We start from the raw sequence: 21701 nt of genomic DNA on the forward strand, positions 1-21701 counted from the left end.
GATGACGAAGTGGGATAGGACGGCTTTTGTCGTGAATCTTGACGATGACGTGGAGAAGACCGATTCAAACGAGTTAAAGAGTGCGGATTCCGTGTATCAACTAACTCAAGACGGCGACTAACAACCGTAAATCGGGTGCTAAGTGGGGTCCACATGGGTCGACCCACGGATTGCCACCAGTAGAAAACGTTGATATCCTGTTTGGTGATTTGAAGCACACAGATGAGCTTACGCGTGGAAGGATAGATGACGGTGTGAGAAAGGTCAAGCCCAGAACACGGAACCGATTTAACAGATATATCGGAGTAGAAAGATAACGGTCCGTCTTAAACGTGTGAGAACCGTTTATGTTCTCGCTCTTGTTCTTGAAAGAAAACAAAAAGTAGGTCTACTCCAACTTTTAGCTGTCATTTCAGAGTTAGTACTTAACCTAATTTATTTGGCAAATTGATAATTCAATCCTTCTGTTTGTCATGATAGTTTATTTTTTAAGTTTTTGAATAATAATTGTTGATTTTATTTAATCAAATGAGAATCGGATAGAGATTTATTTATTATTTATTTATTATTAAGAATAGTGAAACTTTATAAACAATGATGTAATCATTTTTTTCGATAGATAATTAAATATTATTTAGTCTTGTAATAAAATCCTAGAAGCCTGATCCCCTCGAAGTGATCAAGGAGGATAATCCTCTTGAAGTAATCATTATATTTTCTCTCATTTCTTTTATGATAAAATTCTAGGATCTTATCAATTGGTATCAGATGATTCTTGATGTTATCACTGTAGTGTTGCCGTAGCTATCATCAAAAAAAAAAAAAATGAAGAGAGGAAGAAGAAGCCGCACACCCCTGCTTTCCCTGGTTCCGACCATCTCACATGTCGTCTCTGCTCTTCGACCAGCGACTGACTCTGTCTCGCCCCCCTTCTCTACCACCGCTGTAGGGCAACTCGATCTCCATCATCGCCTTTGTTTCCCAGCCAGCATGCCTCCTCCCTTCGTTGCGCTGCAATCGCTCACGCCCCCATCAAGCTCGAGCGAGAAAAGGGCGCCTCATCCCGCATTCCACCATAGTCATCCCTTCGAGCCTTCAGCGGAGACAATGCTGCCAGTATCTCATCCCACCGCAGCCCCGTGATCGTCTTCCCTTTCGCTCCTAGCCTCGGTCACCACCACTTCCTCTTCTCCACCGACATCAACAATAGAGCATCCTCTGCTGTTGTAGTCATTGGACCCACCGTTGCCTCTTGACCTTGTCAATGCCACCACAACCACCCAGCCTTCAACTTGCATGCAGCCTCCCTGCCCTCAGCCAACAACCTCCTCTCCTCATTGTGCCGTAACCGCCATAAGCCCATCTTCTCCCATATGAAGCCCATCTGGTCGAAAGGGCTCCCTGCTTCCCCTGCTTTCAGCCAGGCCCACTACTGTTGTTGCTTTCCGATTAATGACCACCGTCACCGTTGCTCCTCAGCTAGCAGCCTTCCCTCCTTGCTGCTCCACCCTACTCAAGCAAGAAGGGCCATGATCGTTGTTTCCTGGCCAACGGACCAACCCCCTCATCGCTTCTACCATCGGCGACGCTACCCCCAACCGCACCACCATCGCTGCCTCCCCTTGGGTTATATATGAAGTCGCTAGACCATCCCTCCTCATGCCGATCAAAATAAGGCAATCATGACTGTCGTAGCCACTGTCGTTTCCTCAACCGTACACAATCCCTTGGCATCACCAGCGCCTCCTTCTGTAGTGCGACAAAGACAGAGCAACGTTGCCTTCCATTTACATCGTCGCAGCCATCGCAACAGTGAGCCCTTGGCGGCGCTGCCCCCAGTCGCACTACCATCGCTGCCCCCCAGCCCTCAGCAACAACGATCTCTCCATGCAGTAACCGCAACAAGCATCGCTGCCTCCCACGCAGCGACCACAACTACATTCCAGCATCCTCGTAGCACCCTCCATTCCCATAGTGCTGCCATCGACTGCGTCACAACAGCAGCACCAAATAGGGTAGTGCCCTAGTCCCGACACCAGAAATAAGAGTTGAAATTACATATTTGCAGTCTTATGTAATGGTCATCGATAACTCGATTAAAGCACAAATGGAAGCATTGGAAATCAGAATTGAGAACCGGTCGTAAGAAATACTTAATGATTTCAAAAAGAGCATACTGGAGAGTTTTAGCAAATTTCAATAAGATAGGAGCTCAAGTTCTATATTGCACAGATCTAAAAATACAAGAAAATAGCCCTAAGATTGTGACATAAACTACTCACACATGAAGGTAGAATTTTCGAGATGGGAAGATGGAGATCCGACCAGTTGGATCTCTAGGGCAGAATTTTTTTTTCGTTTTCACATAACTCCAGAGGAATTCGAGGTGGAAATAACCTCAATCCAACTAGAGGAACATGCAATCCAGTGGTATAATTGGTATAAAACTTGTCACAGAGTTCCCTCATGGGAACAATTTAAAAGAGGACTTTTTATTCGCTTTAGACCATTTGAATACGAGAATGTTGATGGGCAGCTCACCAAAATTTATTAGACTTCTATAGTGTTATAATATTAGAGCAAATTTGAATGATTGTCAAATCAAGCTAGAGATTGGTCTGAACGACAACTGGTGAGAACATTTTTTGAAGGACTTAATCTAGGTATCCAGTGTGAAGTTAAGGCTTGTCAACCCCGCACTATGATAGCTGCGATCTCATTCGCACATCTACATGAGGAAAAAATTAGCAGGAAAAATCATGGAAACAGAAGCGATAACAACCAGATGATCAACATGCCACTTGCCCCATCTATTCCCAACCAAAACCCTGACACCCGAAGACTAACCCAAGAAGAACTCAAGGAAAGATCAGCAAAGGGTTTGTATTATGATGAAAAGTGAAGTATGGAGCACCGATATAAACAAGGTCAACTTTTGATGATTAAACCAATTGGAGAGGAACTAAAAGCTAAGAATGTGAACTCGAATCATGAAGGTCTAGATTCTAATAAAGATGTTGGACTTACCATGCATACAATACATGTATTAACTGTCTACTCTAACCCGCAAACTATGAAAGTTGACGAAACTCTAGAACATCAATATGTTATAGTTTTGATTGATACTGGTAGTACTAATAATTTTATAGACAGTAAAATTGTTGATCGATTGGCCCACCACATTGAAGACTGTGATAAATTCGAAATAAAGATCGCTGATGGACGAATTTTAACTTGTAATAGCAAATGTTCGAAAATAAAATTGATTATACAAGGTCAGAAGTTTCTTGCAATGATTACTACACTGAAAGACCGGCCTATTGCTTACACTATCAAAAAGTGGAGATCATACTTACTTAATCAATGGGTTGTGATGCGTTGCAAATAGCGAAGTGCTGAAAGAGAAGCTCCCTGATGCTACTCAACCTTGAGGACAAGGCTGATTTGAAAAGGAAGGAATTGTTAGGATCCATTTATTTTCTATGCTTTTGAGTAATGTTTATTGAGTCTGTTTAATTCAGTTAAAGTCGAGTAGAGGTTTATTTAATATTTATTTATTATTAAAAGTCGAAGTCCTAATGAACTCTAGGTGGAACTCTATAAATGGTGATGTAATCGTTTCTTTTCGATAGATAATTAAATATTATTCAATCTTGTGACAAAACCCTAGGAGGTCGATCCTCTCAAAGTGATTATTCTTTTTTCTCTTTTTTTCTTCTATGATAAAATCTTAGGATCTTACTATATCGTTCGTCCGTCGTTAATAAAAGAATAAGTTGTAGACACATTCAATTTAAAATTATTTATAATATCATAGGACAAATTATTGAACACGGCATTCATAGAAATCTTCAAGTTTCCAAAATCAATCCCTAGACTGCCAAATTTTAGTTTTTAATATTTTTAATATTTTACTATCAATTGCTGACGAGCGAATAAGTTATTGAGATATTGATCAGCTTGATATAATTTAGAACCGTAAATATATAATTGTCCAACGTATCTTTAAGATGAAAAACTTTGTATTACTTATAAAAAATTAAGATAAAAAATAATTTTTCTATTCAATTCCTTTAACACCAAAGTATGTATATAGTTAAAAAAAATAAACTGAAGATGAGTTTTTATATTTGATCATAAAATAATAGAATATTTTTAAAATATTCTACCATCATCTTTATTCATCTCTGACCTTTTATCCACATGCATAATTAAGAGAGGAGATGAAGCTTATAATTATTTATTTTAGATCGTCTATATGAGTAGGTAATAAAGGATGAACTTATCTTTTTCTTATAGACACCAAATATTAATGATTTAATTTAAAGAAAAAAATGTTAAATGTAACCGCATATAACAGGATAGAGGACTATCATATTCTTAATTTTACAAAGCTCTTCTAATATTTAAATTAATAGTGTATTGGACCGATTCAATCATATTGTCAGCGTAGACCAAAAAAGAATATATCTGAAGATAAAAAGTGACTTGTGCTGTTTTGTTTTGTGTCTCCTCAGTTGATGTGAAATTAAATATATTTATTACATGTAGTATATGTTTAAATGTTATTCAGAAGTTTCGAATAACCCATGCAACAAATATGCTATCACACCCTTTCAGGTAACTTTGAGTGTGATGGTCTGACTTAATCAAATATAAACGAACTAAAAATTCGATCCAACCCAATTAGATTTGGAAAAAAAACATTTTTTTTATAATAAAAGCATTTTGATCAATTTATAAATATAAAACATTTTTCTGCATTATGGAAAAACTTAAAAAAATGAGGCTTTTCTCGAATAATAAGTCAATAATCTCTCTCTCTCTCTCTCTATATATATGTATATATATATATATGTATATACATATATGTATATATATATATGTATATACATATATATATATATATGTATGCATATACATATATATATGTATATATGTATATACATACATATATATATGTATATATATATACATATATATATATATAATATTTATAATTTAAGGGTGAAATATGGCGGTTTGCAAACGTATCCATAACGGGTTATTTCTTCGTCTGATATATTAAACAAAGATAAAACGCAAACGGATCATGAGTTCAGTCGGGCGTCTTCGGTCGATCCGATTCCAGTCCGTCACGTCGTCGTTAGTTCTTCACCCATCCCCTCTCTCCTTTGCTACGAATCCTTCTCCTATTCCATCTTCACTTATCCTTATATTTTGGCTACTGCCTCCTTCCATGTCTTCCAAAGCCGAACGCCACGAACATTCGGAACCCTAATCTGGTCCCGCGACAGCAATTCGGGCTTCTCTTATGGAGAGCGACCACAAGCTTTGCGGCTTCCTCCAGGTCGTGCTCTCCGTGCCCTCGCCCACCCAAATCCTAACCCCCGGCGCTTCCTGCTCCCTTTTCTCCGACGGACCTAATGTCGGTTTCCGCTCCGATGAAGGCGTCCTCCTGCTGCCTTTGCCCGACCGCACCGCCTCGCCTCCGCCCGCAGCTGCTGACGCCGCCGCCGTGACGGCGACTCCGGGGAGGACCATGGCCGCATTTGGGAATGCCGCCGTGACGTTGCCCTCGTCGGCGTCGAAGAGGAGGAGGCGGAGGGTGGCCGGGCTGGTCAACGGGAGCATGAGCGTAGTCCACCAGTTGCAGGCGCTCACGGCTTTCAAGTGCGTGAAGATTGATGCCAGAGTCGTGAGGATTTCTGCTCGAGGGGACGGCGAGGTGAGGGCGGTGGTGTTGATTGACTTGTATTTGCCCATTGCTGTGTGGTCCGGTTGGCAATTCCCCAGGTCCGGGGCGTTGGCTGCATCTCTCTTCAAGCATGCAAGGTATGGACCTCCTTTCCTCTAAATCGCTTGAAAGTCGTCCAATTTTAGATATCGTAATCTCAAGTGAACTTGTTCATAGGTCCAGGTGCTGTGCCCCGATACAATAACATGATCATACCGTGTGTAAGCTCATAAGAAACCACATTCACAGAGCAGGAACTTATATCTTTCAAGTGTTTATTCATAACAACGAGATGGCTTAATTGCTCAGTTCTTAAAACACTTTTGGATACCATAAAAAATGATGACCTGCTTGCTTTCTTTAATTTTCATTCAAGGGGATCTTTCCCCATTATCTGGGCAAAACTTGGTGTTCATTACATGAAAGTCAACATATAAAAGGTTGTAGACGTTAGACCTATTGCCTTATCCAATTTCCTTCATAAATCACTTGATAAAATCTTTGCGGATGAAATTAAGCTAAAAATTTATCCTCTTAGTTCCAACAACAATTTGCTTTTGTCCCTGATAGCAGTAGGAATATTCATGATAATATCCTTATCACCAATGAGGTTGTTTATTCAAGGCCCAACTTTAAATATCTCCTCTTATTCTCATCAAGGTGAAGTCTTTTTGACATTTACTTGGTCTGACATCTTTGAAACCCTGAGTAAAATGTATTTATCTTCTGTTTTTGTTCAGTGGATTATGACTTTTGTTTCATCCTCTAGATTTGTTTGCCTCATTAATGGTAACTCTTCTAATTGGTTCCAGAGTCATAGGAAAATAAGGCAAGGAAACCTCCTCTCTCCTTATCTCTTTATCCTAATTCACCATGTCTTATCCAATATTCTCACTAATTTTGTTAGGCACAAGAAAATCATTCCCTTTAATCTCAAAGGAATCAAAATCTCATTACTTATGTATGGTGATCATCTTCTTATTACAATTAGGGGTAATTCCAAATCTTGCCTTAATCTTTGTTAGAGCTCTTTATATTTTTTTAGTCCTCACTAATCTAAGGATTAACAGAAGTAAGCCTGAATATTTCATCCCCAAGTCAAATGATCCTAATGTTAAATTATGATATCTTTGGTTTCGATTAGGGCAAATGGCCCATGAAATATCATGACCTTTTTGTCTCTTTTGACTGATTAGCTGAAAAAGACTAAAGTTTGATGCCGGACAAAGCGGTAACAATGGTGGATGTCTAGGAGATGGTTCAAGGTTTGATGAGGGCCTTGTAACTAGCGAGGTATGGTACATCCTATATTATGGCGTGCCCTATTTTGTTGTGTGGGACTAAATATATACAAAATCAGGGCTTTGACATACTCCTTTAAAGGCCACAGGAATTGGTATCCTTACTAATAAGGATTCTTTTAGCATTCCCTGAGTTTGGGGCAAGGTATATATTGCTATCTTTGGTATATGTTATTTGTAATGTGTTTAGTTAAGATTTGGTTACTAAGTATTTATTATCCATGTCTAGCATGTGCTTTTCAGATAGTATATGTGACAAAAGAGTTTTATTCTTTATATAAGATCAAAGAATAGAAATGAGAATGAATAGCTACAAATAGCAATTTTGTATCAACCAATAAAATCAAAATTGCATGTGTGCCATCCTTGGGGAGTTGAGCCAATGCTATTAAGAGGCCTCCGGTGCTTGTCTAGGCACTTGGGTGAGATGAGGCTAGAGCGCCTCAAATAAATTTGAGGAGGCACTTAGGCTTGGGTGCTCCTTATGCGAACTCCTGGTCCTGGGCATTGGTCTGCCTAAGCGTTCGCTAGGTTAGCTCAAATGCATTGAGTTTGGTTCTGTTAGCTATAACAAACCCAAGTCCGAACTAACAAACCCGATTCGCTCTCCCAATTCAAGTCCAACTCTAATTTGACTAAGCTAGATATGGGCCAGTCAAATAAAATATCTAAACATCCTTAACCCCACCCCTAACCCTTCCCCATGATTCGAGTCCCAATCTGATCTGATTGAGCTAATTGATCTAGCTCAGTCAACCAAGATATCTTAACCAAGGTTTGTAATTTCGGTCCGTACCGGTATATTGACCAATGGTCGGTACGGTACGTACCGAGGCATATTGATGGTATGCCCAAAAAAAAAGCTCCAAAAATACCTGAAAATTAGAAAAAATTAGTTTAGGATTTTGAAGTTGGAAATAAATATAAATTTAGTATAATTTTAGTGAAAATAATCAAAATTAAGAAAGAATAGTGACATATATCTTTTTTGAGCTTTGGGGAGTAATTTTGTTATACGTTTTGAATCATCATTCCATTAATATTGAATTATCTACAAAGAAATGATTTGAATTGTTAGATGTGAGTAATAATAAGCTTGAGAGAGTTGAAGAGATTGAGAGATTGATATGAGTTGAAAGAGGGAGGAGGAAAGGGGAAAGGGTTTAAAAACCCTTTCCTATGAAATATGGCGATCTTAGTCATTGATCGATAATGGTCGAAATTCGACCGTTATCGACCGATACACACCCCATATCACTCGATATGGGATTAGGTTATGGTATCGCCCTCAAGTCGGTAATGGTCAGATTTCGATCATTACCATCCAGTACAAACCTTGCATTGCCCAATACGTGGTTAGGTTATGGTATTGCTCGGTAAAGGGTAGTCCACGTATTGGTCCCTTGTCGGATTGATACGTGTCACCCATACCGGGCGGTATGGGTTGGTACTGCGCACCATGATCTTAACAATCTAGTTCACGCCCTGGTTGATAGGGGTACATGTAAGTGTAAAAGTCAGTGAGCTCATTTAAAATAACTGTAAACTATATTATTTGAAGATAAAAATATCTAAATTGACAACTCTTGGAAATTAGGTGTAAAATGAGATTCAACAGATTTTTTTTGAAGCCTAAAATGATATTTTTATTAATTTGAGTCCACTAAAATTAAAATTGTGATAAATTATTTTTTTTTATCAATTAGCCACTCATTTCATGAATAACTTCATGAATTGAAAGCTTAAAATTTCTTTTATATGAAATTGTAGAATGAATTTTGGCCCAAAAAAGAGGTTTTTGTTATTATAGGTAAAGTAATTTTGATGAAAAATATTTTAATATTTGAAGTGTTACTATAATATTTAATATTTATTGATTTGTTTACAAAATATTATTTTTAAAACATATATTTTTATTTTACAAACAATGATTTGATTTTACCATATTTTATTTTTTGTCATAATTTTTTTGTTTATTTTAACTGTTATTTTTTTATAATTATTTTATTAGTATAAATAAATTTATTAATATTATTTAATTTTGTTAGTCATTATTTATTTTTGTATCAGTTTAAATATTGGTTGGGTTAAATTGGTCCAATTAGATTAGATTGAAAAAGGAGGGAAAAGAGAAAAAGCTGACTTGATTGATTGTGTTGAAACATATGATCAATCTTAGATAATACTTACATGGATTCTGTTTAAGCCGACTGGTACTGAAAGCCTTGCTATTAGCTAGCCTTTCAAGTTTCAAGGTTTTTGTGGTGCCTACCAAAATGGTAAGGCTCCAATTAGCCCCATTTCATGTATATTTTGTCAGCAATGCAGGATGGACCTTTTTAACAAATGATTAGGGATGGCAGTGGATTGGTTTTTTTTAGTACTCAGGTCTGACCTGCTTAAATTGGTCTTGGATTTTTCTTAGGTTTATGATGTGTTCAGGTAGGGAAGTTGGTACATGAGTTAGTGTTCAGATACCTAGGTAATTAGTCAGGTTTGGATCCATTGTCAATCCTTGCGTGAGCTAGGATGGCAGTTCAGGTATTTTGGTCCATTGTCTTACCAACCCACATAAATTGGGTTCAAGTCCCCTTTAATTGGGTTTGGGATGGGGTTCGGTTAGGAAGGTAGGTACCCATGTCAGGTCTGGGTTTGCTTTGGGTTGAAATCAATGATGCCAAACCTTTGCTGTCCTGATCAATGATCTTGATGACTTTTGAGGAAAGGACATGCAATTATGGTGCTTATGACCCTAGGTTCTAGTTAATAGTCAATATAAATATATGATCATGAGATCCATTTAATAGTCCTAGGCCTTTTAACTGATTCTAACTTCTTAGAGAAAAACTTTAAGCATTATATGCTGTTATGCTTATTCCCATTAACAATTACCATGAGAATCAGGATAGCCTGTCACGCTCTGCTGATTCCGCAATCATGTGTTTTATCCCTTTTAGTGTAACCTCCAGGATTCTTACATAGAACGAAGTCATTAACAACAGATGTATTCAATCATTTATGTTTTTAAGGAGGAGTTATGGGTTAGGTTTAACAAACATTTAGTGCAAAAGAAACAATCATAACAAAGCTTAGTAAATATGTAAAATAGTGAAAACTTAAACTGTTTAAAATTATGGGACAGTAGCTAGAAGAGATTAGTGATTTAAGATTTATTTTGGTCAGTTAATAGAGTTCAGAGAAGGACACCAGCAAACTTGAACAGTAATTTGGCAGGATGCTGGCATTGAATAAAAGATACCATCTGATTGGCTACAGTTTGGCAGTTAAAAGATGAATCAATATGATGATCATATTTGGATTAATCTTTATCTTCCTTGTTGAGTACTTTATCTATTTGTTTATAGGTTCCCCATTATGAGGTTAACTGTGTGACAAGATGTGGATAGCTGGTTGGAAAGTTAAACATAGAGGCACAATTGCTCTTCTCACTCTTCCAAAGATGATTTGGTGAATAAGATGAATTGGCAATATTATCCAGTAACCTGTTTCTGTTATGGAAAGTTCAATAGTTGGTTCAATGAAACCTCATGAAAAAGTTGGGAGGAATTGCCTGATTCGCTTGATAGAAGGATATGCTTTAGCAGAATCAACAAAATGAAGTTTACCTGTTGCTATTAAAAGAATTTGGCTCATGCTTTTTGAGATCTATATATCTCCTCTTGGAGTTGGCATAGTTAATATCAGTTATAACCACTGAAAGTTTATGGCTTTTTTTCTAGGGAAAGATATCATTTGCATCACGTGATTGATATGGTTTTGATAATTTTATATAAGTAATGTATATACATGCATACATTTATATTTCTTTGCATCATCGTAAAAACTCACTTAGATTGTTGTCCACCACACTGAGTAAACTCTGTTGGTCATCAAATGTTTGATCCGAATTTTATGTTAGCAACAAATTTGCTTGTATAGGTCCCATGTGTTCCCTGATCAGTATATTGTTCTTATTATTGTTTGTTTATCTAGTGAATTAATTAATTTGGATCAGATTTATGTCCATCCATGCAAAACCATGAATGGTTAATTAACTATTTGCTAACATTAATTACCAATGTCTGTCTACAGTTGTAATTGGGAAGTCAGAATTTCTTTACTCACCTTTGATTGGAAAGCCAAGGATTATTGCAAGTTGGATGATGAATCCATTTGGAACTATTCTGATTGTCATATCTTGGGCTGCAAGATGCGCTGTACTTTATCTGGTTCTGACAATAAGAATCTATTTGATCTTCATGAAATGTTCAAGAGCTTACCTAGCATTGGGAAGGAAAAGAAGATTTACTCTACTAGAATAAGACCTGATGGCGAATTTGTAAGTCCTGGTATCTGGGATATTTCGGATGATGTTTTGACAAATGTGTTGAATCAACTTGGCCCCAAGGACCTTGTAAATGTTGCAGCCACTTGTCATCATCTAAGATCCTTGGCTAGGCCTATCATGCCATGTACGAAGCTAAAGCTTTTTCCTCACCAGGAAGCAGCAGTTGAGTGGATGCTAAAACGTGAGCACCATACTGCTGTTCTGGCACATCCTCTATACAGAGATTTTTCAACAGTGGATGGATTTTCACTTTACATGAATTCTGTTTCTGGTGAACTATCTACTGAAATGGCTCCGACTGTATGTGATTTCCATGGAGGAATGTTTTGTGATGAACCAGGATTAGGGAAAACTGTAACTGCTCTATCTCTTATCCTGAAAACTCATGGAACTGTTGCTGACCCTCCTCATAATGCAGATGTAGTTTGGTGCATGCATAATATGGACCAAAGATGTGGTTATTATGAACTTGTTGCTGATAATTTAAATTCAGTTAACTTTATGTCAGCAAGAAAAAGATCTATAGCACAAAATTTAGGAAGGGGTGAGACCCAATTTAATCAGCCCCTACTGAGACCTAGTTCAGTTGAAAACTCAAATTCCTTCCCATATGATAGATGCAGATCAATAGATTCTAAGTTTACAGCAGAATTGATAGATTCTTCTAGTTGGAAGTCGGATATTTCAACTTGCACAAAATCAAGTCCAATGCCTGTAACATGCATTGTTAGAAGTACTAGAAGCTTGAGTCGAGTTAAGAGAAATCTTCTAAACAAATATGGAAAGGGTATTATCTCTGATAACAACATAAAGACTGCAGGAAAAGTTGTTGGCTGCACAAACATATCGACTGCTGCAAAAGGAGAACATTTGATGAATCAGGAACATGTTTTTCCTGCTGTTCGCAACAACTACAAGAAGCTAAAAAAAGAGACTGTTGGTTCTGATTCTAGTGAGACATGGGTTCAGTGTGATGCTTGTAGAAAATGGCGAAGGCTATCCGAGAGAAGTACACTTGACACTGCAGCAGCATGGTTTTGCAGTATGAACAATGATCCAATACATCAGAACTGTGGTGCTCCAGAAGAGTCTTGGGACTCCAAGACAAGAATTACATATTTGCCTGGATTTTATACAAAAGGAACTGCAGAAGGGAAAGAGCAAAACATCTCATTTTTCACAAGTGTATTAAAGGATAATTTCTCACTGATCAATCATGAAACAAATAAGGCTTTAAATTGGTTGTCCAATCTTTCACACAGCAAGTTCCAAGAGATGGAAAAAAATGGTTTGACACGGCCAGTTCTAAATGCACAGTGGGAAGTATATACAAGAGAGGCTCAGGGGTACCATAAAATATTTCAAGCATTTGGGCTTGTAAGAAAGCTTGAGCATGGTACAATAAAATGGTATTACCCATCTTCACTTGATAATTTGGCATTTGACTCTGCAGCACTCAGGATTGCTTTGACCAAACCATTGGACTCAATTAGGTTGTATTTGTCTAGAGCCACCCTGATTGTTGTCCCAGCAAATTTGATTGATCACTGGATAACCCAAATTCAGAAGCATGTTAGTCCTGGTCACCTACGTGTTTATGTGTGGGCTGATAACAGAAAGCCTTCTGCTCATAATCTTGCATGGGATTATGACATTGTCTTAACCACCTTCAACAAGTTAAGTGCAGAGTGGGGCCCTCGCAAGAGGAGCATCTTAATGCAAGTGCACTGGCTTAGGATAATGCTAGACGAAGGACATACGCTTGGCTCAAGTCTCAGCTTGACAAACAAATTACAGTTGGCTGTCTCTTTGACTGCAGCAAGTAGATGGATTCTTACTGGTACACCAACTCCAAATACCCCAAATAGTCAAGTAGCTCATCTTCAACCTATGCTCAAATTTCTTCATGATGAAGCTTATGGTCAAAATCAGGAATCCTGGGAAGCAGGTATACTTAGACCTTTTGAAGCACAACTGGAGGAGGGACGGTTACGCCTTTTTCATTTACTTAAGCGGATTATGATTAGTGCAAGGAAAATAGATCTCAAAAGCATACCTCCTTGCATAAAAAAGATTACCTTTTTACATTTTACTGAAGAGCACGCAACAAGTTACAATGAATTGGTTCTTACTGTCCGACGAAATATATTAATGGCTGACTGGAATGATCCTTCTCATGTTGAGTCACTTCTGAACCCAAAACAATGGAAGTTCCGCAGTAGCACTATTAGGAATGTCAGACTATCTTGTTGTGTAGCTGGTCATATCAAGGTAACAGATGCTGGTCAGGATATACAAGAAACAATGGATATACTAGTGCAACATGGTCTTGATCCTCTTTCAGAAGAGTATGGGTTCATTAAGAATTCTCTTTTGAATGGTTGTAGCTGTTTCAGGTAATTGATGCATATAAATTTTTAACTGATGATATTTTCTGATAATAATCATTTTGTTGTTACTACATTTAGGTGCGAAAATTGGTGTCGTTTACCTGTTATTACACCATGTCGGCATATGTTGTGCCTTGATTGTGTTGCTCTGGACAGTGAAAGATGCACTCTACCTGGCTGTGGATATCATTATGAGATGCAATCTCCAGAAACAATAGCTCGGCCAGAAAATCCAAATCCAAAGTGGCCTGTTCCCAAGGATCTTATTGAGCTACAGCCATCATATAAACAGGCATGCCATTATTTTTAACTAACATCAAATGATCTATTTCAACTACTGCTCTAGAATTACTTGTGCTCTTTTACAGGATGACTGGGATCCTGACTGGCAGTCAACATCTAGCAGCAAAGTTGCATATTTAGTAGAGCGATTGAAGGTTTTACAAGAAACAAACAGAAAATTTGGTGAATCTGTAGATGGAATAGATAAAACCAAGGAGCTTCTTTATTCTTCTAAGGTCAACTGTAGTTTTTTTGTGCATCGGAAAGCTTGGTCCGCACAGAATAGTGAGTCTTGTATGGTGCTGCCTGAGAAAGTAATTGTTTTTTCTCAGTTTCTTGAGCATATACATGTTGTTGAACAGCAGGTAAACATTAAACATGTCTTCGAGAGTTTATTCATCATCCGAGTAACCTATAGTGAATGGGTCGATATTTGGTTCTTTGTTTCAGTTGACAGTTGCTGGCATCATCTTTGCTAAAATGTATAGTCCGATGCATTCCAGCAACAAGGTATGAAGTCATTACCCAATTATAAAATTATTCGTCCCACATGGATGGATCTTACTTAATTGTCTTGTTCAGATGAAATCATTGATGACCTTCCAACTAGACCCAAATTGCATGGTTTTGCTAATGGATGGAAGTGCAGCCTTGGGCCTAGATCTGAGCTTTGTTACACATGTTTTTTTGATGGAACCAATCTGGGATAGAAGGTAATTCTCTTGTTTACCTGTATACAGTAAGTAAATGCATATATGCAAGAGGTACCACCACTTGCGTTAGTAAATTCCTTTTTTAGTGTTAATTAATGCTCTGTTGTAGCTATTCAGGAAGTAAGGACATTAACTTGTCTTAATCAGGCAATAGTTATCTTCAATTTTGTTTCTTCCATTAATTGCTTACTGTTTGTTATGTGCTTTTCCTCTTTACAGTTTTTTTTCTATTTTTATTTATCAGCAGATGGATAGGCATCTCATTTTAACCTGTACTATGAATTTGTTATATGTAATCAGCATGGAAGAACAAGTGATTAGTCGTGCTCATCGCATGGGTGCGACACGTCCGATTAATGTAGAAACACTGGCAATGTATGGTACCATTGAAGAGCAAATGTTGAAATTTTTACAGGTAAATATTTCCTGACGTTGCGTGCTCTGCTGTAGGTAGCTTGTTTGATCCATTGGTGAGCATTTTTAATGTGTTAAGAGGCAATTGTCCGTTCTAATTCATACTATAACAACAAAGTCTAATCCATGTAAATTTCAGTTCTAAGGTCAAGCACTTTTCATTTGAGGATTGAAGTACAAGTGATTTGACAAATATAAAACAAATCAGCGATCGGAAGTCGACCTGGTGGTTTATCTTGTTTTATTGCTCAATTTTTGAAATGTTGAGGAGAAAAATAGTCAGTTTCTAGTGACTAGTGAATACTTTTAGAGTTCTAGCTACTCTAGTTATGATCTACAAGAGATTTTTTAATGAATAAATCTATCCTGCTGTAATCAATTCCCTGAACAATAACAAGGCCTCTGGTTGTTGCTTCTCTTGTTCTGTTACATGAAGATCTCTTTGATCTAATCTTCCATGAATATTTAACCTGTTGCTAGAATTTGTTTCATATCTTCTTTGGAAGTCCTTGGTGGAATTTCTTCAGATTCTCTTTCTAGGGCTACTCATGGGAGGTTTTGGGTGGTTGTGCAAGCAACTGAAGCAAGTAAAGAATGGTTTCCACTTTCCACCAGTCTCCAGGCTTCATTAGTAAAATAATTTTAGACAATACGTTAGTTGAATGCTTTGCCATTTCGAATTTGGCAGCACAATGGAATTGGGATAAAGTGCTAATTTTGCCTCTTTTAATTATATATCTCTCTTGTTGTGTTATTCTTCTTTGAATGAGAAAGGTGGAGAGGGTGTGAAAAGAGGAGTGATCAGACTTTCGAGGAGATGGGAGTGATTCTCAGGGTTCTACTGTGACCAGTTTTGCTTGAAATATATAGGGTTTTAAATCAGTTCCAATGCAAGTTTGGTAAAATTATGAAAAAATGGGCTAGATATAATCAGTTCACTTCATACAACCTGAGATTGGGTAGTCCACATTTCAATCCATGGTTAATTTGGCATGTACTGGTTGATATGGTATGGTCTGCTGCGATACTTTTTGGCTATGGTTTGAACCTTTACTTCCTGCAAGGTTCCATTCTTGTTGTTTTCTTGCTTAATCATCATTTGAGGTCGACATTAGTTTTGGAAGCAATTTTCATTTTTGCCTTATTTTCTATAATTAATTCTTTTTTGGAAGTATGAAATTGTTTGCTAATCCTTCTTGGACCCTTTGAACCTAGGGCTTAGTTATAATTGTATCTGCAAGATTCTAGCACTGGAACATTTAGTAAGTGCAATATTAGCTGCAAGTTTAATGTACCACTAACTGCATCTGTCCCTTCAGGATGTCAATGCTTGTAGAGAAACATTCAAGCAAGAAGTTGATAAAGATGAATATGAAGGGACACGAGCTCATCGCACACTACATAATTTTGCTGAAAGCAATTATTTGGCTCGATTGAGCTTTGTGCGCACAAATGTGAAAGCATAACAGGTATTGGACCTGTCACAATCTATCTAATTATCTGTTAGTTGCTATTTACAAACTAGTTAGAATAAACATGCATTGTATTCGGTCTTTTTGTTTATTATCTTCACTTTACTATCATAGATTCTAGACAGCAAAAAGTTATGTAGATGTTAAACTTTGTTACATGATCATCCAGAGTCAAAAACTTCATGGCTGCTATTATCAGGAGAGTAGTACAAACTATAATTAGAGAGATTACATTAATGATCGCATTCTATTTAAGAATATTAGAACCATTATATTTTTCTTGCAGACTCCTTCTATAGACCTTATATTTATCATGAATAATACAGTGATTTAAAAAACGTTAGGCGCCAAGGTCATTAAATGTCCGAGGCGCTAGGTGCCCACCAAAGTGCCTGGTCGAGCAAAGCGAGGCACTCTAAAATATCAAAATATAAAAAATATATAATATAATTGATAAATATGATTATATAAGTATTAAAAAAAGATCTAAAGTATCAAGTCACATTATCCATCTTCTAATAACAAAAATGTCGAAAGACTCAACAATAAAACTTTACGTCAAATGTAATCATCATCATAATCAACATCATCATTCTCAAACATATCATCAACTTTCTCTTTCTCTCGTCCAACTTCATCAAAATATGTTTTATCCTTTTCAACAATGGCAAGAGATGACTATTATATAGGTTTCTTCTCGTCCATCTTCATCTTTCTCTTCTTCTCATCCTCTTCAATAATAGGTTCTAAATAAATAGAGATTAGCAGTGTTCAAATCTAAATAGGGACTATTATAAGGTAATAGTAATTAACAATATGCTATTAACGGTATTTAATCCACTGTTAATAGTAGTTAGAGGAGAGAAAATAGTCATCGGCGGTGGAAAGTGGAGAAAGAGAGAACGACGGTGATGAAAGAACTTTCGATTGACGACTGTGGTGGCGAAGGAAGCTTCGGACGGTAACAACAGCGATGGAGAAAACTTTGGACTACAGTGGCGGTGGCAGAGGAAACTACTGACAGTAGCAGCAGCGACCGAGAAAACTTCGGACAGCGACATTGCGGGCGGAGGAAGCTTTAGATGTGTCTATCGGTGGCAGCGGAAGCTACGGTCCGCTCCCTCGATGGTGGAAGGAGCTGCACATGGAAGTAGTGGCAACAGAGGGAACTACACACGAAAGCTAGACCTTTGGACCCGTTCGTCAGCGATAGAGGTAGAGGCTGTGCGTGTTTATGGGCCAGGGTCGTGCACGCAAGGTGGGTTGCTTGTGCAGCTTTAGAAATAGTAGGTTCAATTGAACCAATTAAGTTACTGTTCAATCGAACCAAACTTGATCATCCGGCTCGGTTGCTTTGCTAAAACAAGGTGCTTGCCTGAGGCGCCCGATGCCTGGGTTCATACGAGCTCCTAGGCGGACTTCACCTCGCCTCACCCAAGCGCCTAGGTAAGCGCTCGAGTACCTATTTAAACCACTAGAATAATGAAACATGGATATCTACTATTGAAGTAGTCATCCTTGAGGAACTACGGCATCTTCTTTGGCCTTGACACCACTATCTTCAAAGAACAATTTAAAGAATAGAATCAAGGTATAATGAATGCATGAATCATCTAAAAGTTTGTAAAGGATATAGGAAGACAATTTTACTTACAGAGAACATCATGGAGGACATGATTTTAGCTAGTATTGACATTAGGAGCTTTTCTTTTTCATAGACTTCAGTAGAAATTATAAATAAGGATTTATATACTCTTTAACTGAGCTGGGAATATAACTTTTTATAGAGTCCTATGGTGGCAAAAAATCCCTGTGGCCAACCCCAAATAATTGGGATATTATGGTTTTTTTGTTGTTGTGAGCACCCTGCAACAAGTCTAATAGCATTTTATGGTAATTGCTTTTAAGGATGTGCATGTTTAATATGATAACTATCATCATGGAGGATAAGACTATATGCAATGTTACTGTTAGAATAAAGCAAAAATGAAAAATCTTATACTTTCTCACATGGCAAAAGAGTAAATATGATAGCCTGTTTTGTAACTATCATATATCATTGCCTTTTTTGTTCTAGTTAACTTATATTGCTGAGTGAAAAATCTATGGAAGTGCTTTTGTATTGTCATTTAAGTGATTGCTTCCTTTTTTTCTAATCGTTTTGTCACCATGTACCAATGATACAAAGAAGAGTACAAATGCTAGAAAGGATAGGGTGCTAAAACCAAGAAGCTTAAGAGTTACTCATCTTGTAATGTAGCTTCAAGGGATTAATATCTTGGGGAACTTATCACCTTTTAGCCACTGGAACAAGCACTTTCTTTGTTATGCTGGCTCACATGATTGTACCATCAAAATAGGAAAGCTAAGACAATGTTGATGAAACTGAAGCACTAGGCTTCTCTTTGTAATTTGTATGGTTGATATCAAGATCGGGATCCACTTGTGATGATATGATCAAATTTATAGAAGTGCTCAGATTAGACTTACAAGATCAAGACAAGCCAAGAATAAACTTAAAAAATATAATAAAAAATATTAGCAAAGGCGAAATAGGATCTGAGAACTTAAAATATGTTTTTATTCTATTATTTGATATGATATCTAACTTTTCAATAAAAAAGGAAACTACTATAAAAATTTTAAAAATCATAAATGATAACAACAAAAGATATTGGAAAGTAATTCATCAAGAAGTAACTATGATATATTTAATAGAAATAATTGTAGTAAATATATAATAAAAATTCAAAACATTTGCTCCTACAACTTTGAAAACTGTGATGCTGAAGTGTCGGGTAATGTGAAAACAACTAGAGAAGAAAAGATATTTTGAAGAGAATACTCCTGGGATTCAAATAGATTTTAAATGTCATGACACCTCTCTTCTTTTTTTGTGGAGAACCAAGATTGATGGTCACTATTTGTCCTTTTCATATACTTGTGTTCTTTCTTTTCTGTCATATGCATGGATGATTAATGCAACAAATACAATAGTTTTAGGAAATATTATTATTTGCAATAGTAGCAACATCTTCATTTCACTCGCATAATTATAAGTTTTCTTTGTCTTTCAATCTGAACTTCTTCCTCTCCTTTTGCTTTACGGCCTCTTTTTTTATTTGTTTTTGCAGCTGTCAAATGATAATTGGCCGAAATTAGCCAACTCCGATTGAATTCCATTGGTTGTACCTATTCCAATTGATTTTATGACTGTAGGTTGAAAAGTTTTGGAAATCATAAGCCTTTGATGATACTGATACAGATGGAACATTAACAGAAGTCAAATGATATTGTGAACCGTGTTCCTTTCACATCCAACCTTTATTTTTGAGGAGGTAAGGTGGCAATATTTGACGTTATGTAAGGCAGAGCAATCTGTATATTTCTGGTATTTATCTGACCTGAGGTCTTCTCCATCCTTGGATCTTTCTTCCGTTATTTTGGTAGCAAGGTGAGGTGGCATCGAGTGTCGAGTCTATTAAATCTTGGGTGGATCTTGGACTGAATTGCTCTACATGGGGTTAACAAAGGTTGGTTTGACCATGTCAAATCGAACTGGTCTAGTATTATTGAGATCCTCAGTTTTTGGAGCTTGATAGATGACCGGCTCGAGTAATTTTGCTCAATGGTGTGCAAGCAGCTTCATTTGTGAACATAGTAGAGTCTCACTTTAGAAGGAATTCTATCTGCATAAGTGGAATAATGTAGCTAAGTTATTGTAGTGTTGTTATCTGACATCCAAAGCAAACCCACTATGAATACATATGTATAGGAAACCTGTGAATTACCGCCTATTGTTGTTTATCAAGGGAATTCGAACCTTAGTGGTTGGTCAACGGTTGCTGAACTCGATCGAGCCGATCACAAATCAGGTGGAGTCAATCTGTCCTATCACGATCGAAACCCATATGATCTCTCGTGAACTAGTCAGTGCCAGTCCATCCACGGCTACTGCTTATGACTTGGAAGAATCCACAGATCGAATCAGATCAGATCAAGCTGGGCCACCATGTCACAGAAGAGTCTGTGGGTTGTTGACCCGAGTGATTTGCATGCATCTCACGCTGGGCTGACGGTCAACGATCATGCCCAAGCCGGTCAAGATCTCATTGCTACTATGCATTGGTAATTAAGGACGCTTCACGCCATGTTGAATCGGTCCAATGTCTAATTAAATGGTACAGTTTCTTGATTGAGCCGTCGAACCGAACTACTATTCCAAATTGGCGTGTGAAAGAACTTTACATGGACCACATGAGTTTAATGTTTAGAGGTTGTGAGATGATATTTGATAGTCGTAATCAGCTTCATTCATACTCTAATACCGAATAATAAACTCCAAAAAATGAACTGGTTGACTGACGACAATTTTTTGGTCAAGTCAAATATCGAGTCAGGTCTAACTGGATCACCTCATGCGTTCTCATTACAGAAGAAAAATTGATCACACATTGATTTGACACTCGAAAGACCTTTTTTCCTATCTATCTTAAACGATAGATAATGACTCCGACAGACATCCATCCCAGATGAACGCTAAGTTCTATGACCATATGAAATCCAGTACACGACGCATCTAAATATTAATAAGATTTTGGGGAGTACAGATTTATATTTATTATACAACGAAAACTAAAGCTAGAGAACATTCATTAGTTTAATATAAGGTAAAATCTAACACTTGTAGATGCACATTCATGTTTGGAATACGACTAGAATTCAACCCAAATCCATATCCTTGTCCAAAAGATTTTGAGTGACTATTTCGGAGTACATTTAAATAAAAATTGATCCACGTAATTTTATTATTATTATTATTATTAAAAGAACCTACTAAATTTGAATCAATTGAGGGACAATTATATAACCTGAATAATTAGAGGGAAGATTTAGGTGAAAGTGTTATATTTGACTACCCAAATCACCTATAATAATAATAATAATAAGATAAAAAACGAATGCACACACTACATCAGCTAATAATACAATTATATATACAACACCCACCTTAACTTCAAGAGACGAGACTCCCAAACCATAA

At 37.1% G+C, this 21701-nt stretch overlaps 1 protein-coding gene across 3 annotated transcripts; it reads left to right on the forward strand.

Annotated features, from left to right (window-relative positions):
- Positions 1–5116: 5116 nt before the first annotated feature.
- Positions 5117–20098, forward strand: LOC135627802 (F-box protein At3g54460-like). Of its 3 annotated transcripts, none has more exons than XM_065134124.1 (9): positions 5117–5835; positions 11131–13782; positions 13855–14068; positions 14145–14423; positions 14509–14568; positions 14641–14771; positions 15072–15186; positions 16505–16654; positions 19792–20098. In XM_065134124.1, exons 1-8 carry the CDS (start codon positions 5315–5317, stop codon positions 16649–16651), a joined length of 4119 nt encoding a protein of 1372 aa, XP_064990196.1. In that variant the 5' UTR covers positions 5117–5314; the 3' UTR covers positions 16652–16654; positions 19792–20098. The 3 variants fall into 3 exon arrangements, with proteins under 3 accessions (XP_064990196.1, XP_064990197.1, XP_064990198.1); XM_065134125.1 differs by lacking the exon at positions 5117–5835 and adding an exon at positions 6932–7030; XM_065134126.1 differs by lacking the exon at positions 5117–5835 and adding an exon at positions 7074–7183.
- The last annotated feature ends 1603 nt before the right edge of the window (positions 20099–21701 follow it).

This window comes from Musa acuminata, chromosome BXJ2-11, assembly GCF_036884655.1.
Source record: "Musa acuminata AAA Group cultivar baxijiao chromosome BXJ2-11, Cavendish_Baxijiao_AAA, whole genome shotgun sequence".
NCBI classification, from domain to species: Eukaryota; Viridiplantae; Streptophyta; class Magnoliopsida; order Zingiberales; family Musaceae; genus Musa; species Musa acuminata.